The following is a 3,265-nucleotide window of genomic DNA, read 5'->3' on the forward strand; positions in this document are numbered from 1 at the left end:
GCTACATCAGGATCGGCTTTGAGTCCCTTCTTGTTTGCTATGGTGATGGACAGGTTGACAGATGAGGTCAGACAGGAATCTCTGTGGACAATGATGTTTGCGGATGACATTGTGATCTGTAGTGAGAGCAGAGAGCAGGTGGAGGAACACCTGGAAAGGTGGAAGTCTGCTCTGGAAAGAAGAGGAATGAACGTGTAGTGGTTAAAAATAAACAAGGTGAATGAAAGTCAGTCGTATTAAGACTCAATACATGTGTATGAACGAGAGGGAGAGAAGTGGAACAGTGAGGTTACAGGGGGCTGAGGTCAAGAAGTTGCAGGATTTTAAGTATTTGAGGTCAACAGTCCAGTGTGATGGGGAGTATGGGAAAGAGGTGAAGAGGCGAGTGCAGGCGGGTTGGAGTGGGTGGAGGAAGGTGCCAGGGGTGTTGTGTGACAGAAGAGTGGCAGCACGAATCAAAGGAAAGGTGTACAAGACAGTAGTGAGACCAGCTATGCTGTATGAATTAGCGACTGTAGCAGTGAGGAAAAGACAAGAGGTAGAGCTGGAGGTAGCAGAGATGAGGATGTTGAGGTTCTCTTTAGGAGTAACCAGGATGGACAGGATTAGGAATGAGCACATCAGAGGGACAGCTCGGGTCGGCTGTTTTGGGGACAAGGTCAAAGAGGCCAGATTGAGATGGTTTGGACATGTGCAGAGGAGGGATAGTGGTTATATTGGTAGAAGGATGTTGAAGGTGGAGCTGCCAGGCAAGAGGTCAAGAGGAAGGCCAAAAGAGGAGATATATGGATGTGCTAAAAGAGGACTTGAAGTTAACTGGGGTGAGAGTAGAGGATGCTGAGGATAGAGTTAGGTGGAAAAAGATTATTCGCTGTAGCGACCCCTAACGGGAACAGCCGAAAGAAGAAGAAGACTAACTGAAGGATCGTAATACTGATATAAATGGGATATTTCAATCCTTTATCTTTAATAAATTTTCAAAACACTTGAAACACCTGTTTTCACTTTATCACTGTGTGTAGACAGTTTTTTTCCCTCCTCAGTCTATTTTAAGATGAGTCTGAAACATAACAAAATGTGGAAAAGGGTCTGAAAACTTTCCGTACTGACTGTAAATTTTATGTTCCATCTATGGAACTTGTTTTGTCTCCATGCACTGCCCTCTTAATGTCCCGTGTTTTGTGCTGTAAATAAAAGCCAACAAACAAAGACAATAATGTGGTCCTCCACAAACTGCATACAAGGTTGTGGTCCCTTAACATTTGCTGAATATAAAATTAATAAAGAGTGTAGTGAAAAACAGAACCCAAACTTACCTTCACGTGGGGTCTGGCCAGTAGTTTGACAAGCTCTTTTATTTCTTCATTGCCTGATTTCTCTTTCAGCTCCTCAGACAGCTAAAGAGGACAAGACAAATTTGTTTACACAAAAATCTACAGTGCAATATTTCAGGAAAATCTGTTAAATATGTGGTTAAGAATTTTAAAAATCCCATTCTTTTGTGGAAGTTGTCATATAAATGCTAAATAGTATAATAATATTCCATTTGTGCATCTATTATATTCCCCTCTTTATCAGTAATATTCACTAAGTTATGCTGGAGGTATTCTTGATGACATGATTCAAAAGCAGTTCTGGTTTATTCCTTCCCGACTGTCAGTGGCAGTGAACAAAGTGAATGTGTATCCTCCCGCTCCACACAGGGGAAGATCTAATATAAACAAGCTCACATGTGACATGTAGGCTATCCGTGCATCCTTGCTATAAATACCACATGATAACCTACCTAAGGCTTAAACATTTAAGGCTATCGAGTGTAAGATTTGAGTCTTATAGACTCTAGTTACTTTATAAGCTTTAGTTACTTCTCCTACCTTTAGCTCCCTTTAGTTACTTTTAATACCTTTAGTTCCCTTTCATAACTTTATTTTCCCTGTTTATACATATTACAGCTGTACTGATGATTGCCCAGAACTACTGAGCTTTGGTTATTCTTAATGCATTTATTTTCCTTGCTTATGTATCTTACAATTGTATTGATGAGAATCAAGTAGAATCTGCCCACTTTGAATACTGTAACTTCTGTTGAGGGAGGATGTCTGCAGCTCTGTCAGGTCCGCTCGGCGCGACCTGCCTCTCTTCCACTTTTCTCTCCTCTGCTCCCGTTTCACACCCACACCTAGACTCACATAGCATATCCCAAGTTCTGCCTCACCAGGGGGTGTCTTAAACTCACAGGGGGGCTCACAACCTGAGATGACCACTTGGCCAGTTTAGCATACTTATTAGCATCACACACAGGGGGCCTGCAACCCAGACAACCCATTGTTCTGTGCGCTTGATTAAGACCAAGCTGCCACCTGAGAGACACACACACACACACACACACGCAGACACATACATACCTAGACTTTACCACATTCTAACAAGGGGGAGCTCCGGTTCACACCAAATGGACAATAGGATCAAAAAGCTGTTGAATGTTGTACCTCTGTCCAGGGCGGAGCAGCCCAAGAAGAAAAAATGCATTGTAAAACATGATTCAGGATTCAGAAGCCGGATTTCCTGCAGGAGCTCTATCTCTCTGAATCCAGCGCTGTAAGACTTTCCTGTGATCAGACTATCAGTAAACTTCCTGTTGTTTTTAAACAGTCCTCTACTGTCTTCACTTCTGTTAGGTATTTTTAGTCAGATAGATATTGGATAGATACTTTATGTATTAGAAATGTTTAGTGGTGATAGGATGTCTAGTTAGACTGTTAAATGCTTAGGCATGCTTATGAGTTTCTACAGGGTACATCTGGTCAAGGATAACTAGAGGGCAGAGTTGATGACTGTCAGCAGACACGATGTTTAATATTATTATTATGACGTGTAGAACGGTAGCCTTAGCCATAATATGTTCTTATGTTTAATATCATGACATGTTACTAGAGGTTGTGCGAGAATGTTTTTAGCTACACACCACTTAATCAACAAACACACACACACATTAATTTGCTTTATGTTTTGACTACTGCTATGGCTAGCTGCAAAGCTGGCAACAGAGACGTCTCGGTTGACGTTTCTGTGTAGTATGGGGCTAGCCCAACCGAAGTGATATAATGTATAGGCCTGGTGGGTTCAGGGTCTTTCATCTTACATCTGCCTGCGAGCAGTTTGGAGGTGCAAGATACCTGAGCGTGTAATGTTAATTTTACCTGTGATCCTTTGAATAAATCAGCACTGTTTTGAAGTTACTTGGACTGCCTCGTCTCTCAGAGTT

General features: G+C 41.9%; 1 protein-coding gene across 11 annotated transcripts in view; it reads right to left on the reverse strand.

Annotated features, from left to right (window-relative positions):
* mpp7a (MAGUK p55 scaffold protein 7a) overlaps positions 1-3,265 on the reverse strand; it is a 243,614-nt gene that overhangs the window by 113,032 nt on the left and 127,317 nt on the right. For 10 of the 11 annotated variants that reach the window (XM_020621347.1, XM_020621346.1, XM_020621344.1 and 7 more), the window contains one exon: positions 1,317-1,397. The exons of the other annotated variant lie outside the window; for it this stretch is intronic. In XM_020621347.1, the coding sequence (XP_020477003.1) occupies positions 1,317-1,397 (81 nt within the window). The remainder of the gene's footprint in view (positions 1-1,316; positions 1,398-3,265) is intronic. 11 annotated transcript variants of the gene reach the window in all.

This window comes from Monopterus albus, unplaced genomic scaffold (genome assembly GCF_001952655.1).
Source record: "Monopterus albus unplaced genomic scaffold, M_albus_1.0 scaffold258.1, whole genome shotgun sequence".
Taxonomy (NCBI): Eukaryota; Metazoa; Chordata; class Actinopteri; order Synbranchiformes; family Synbranchidae; genus Monopterus; species Monopterus albus.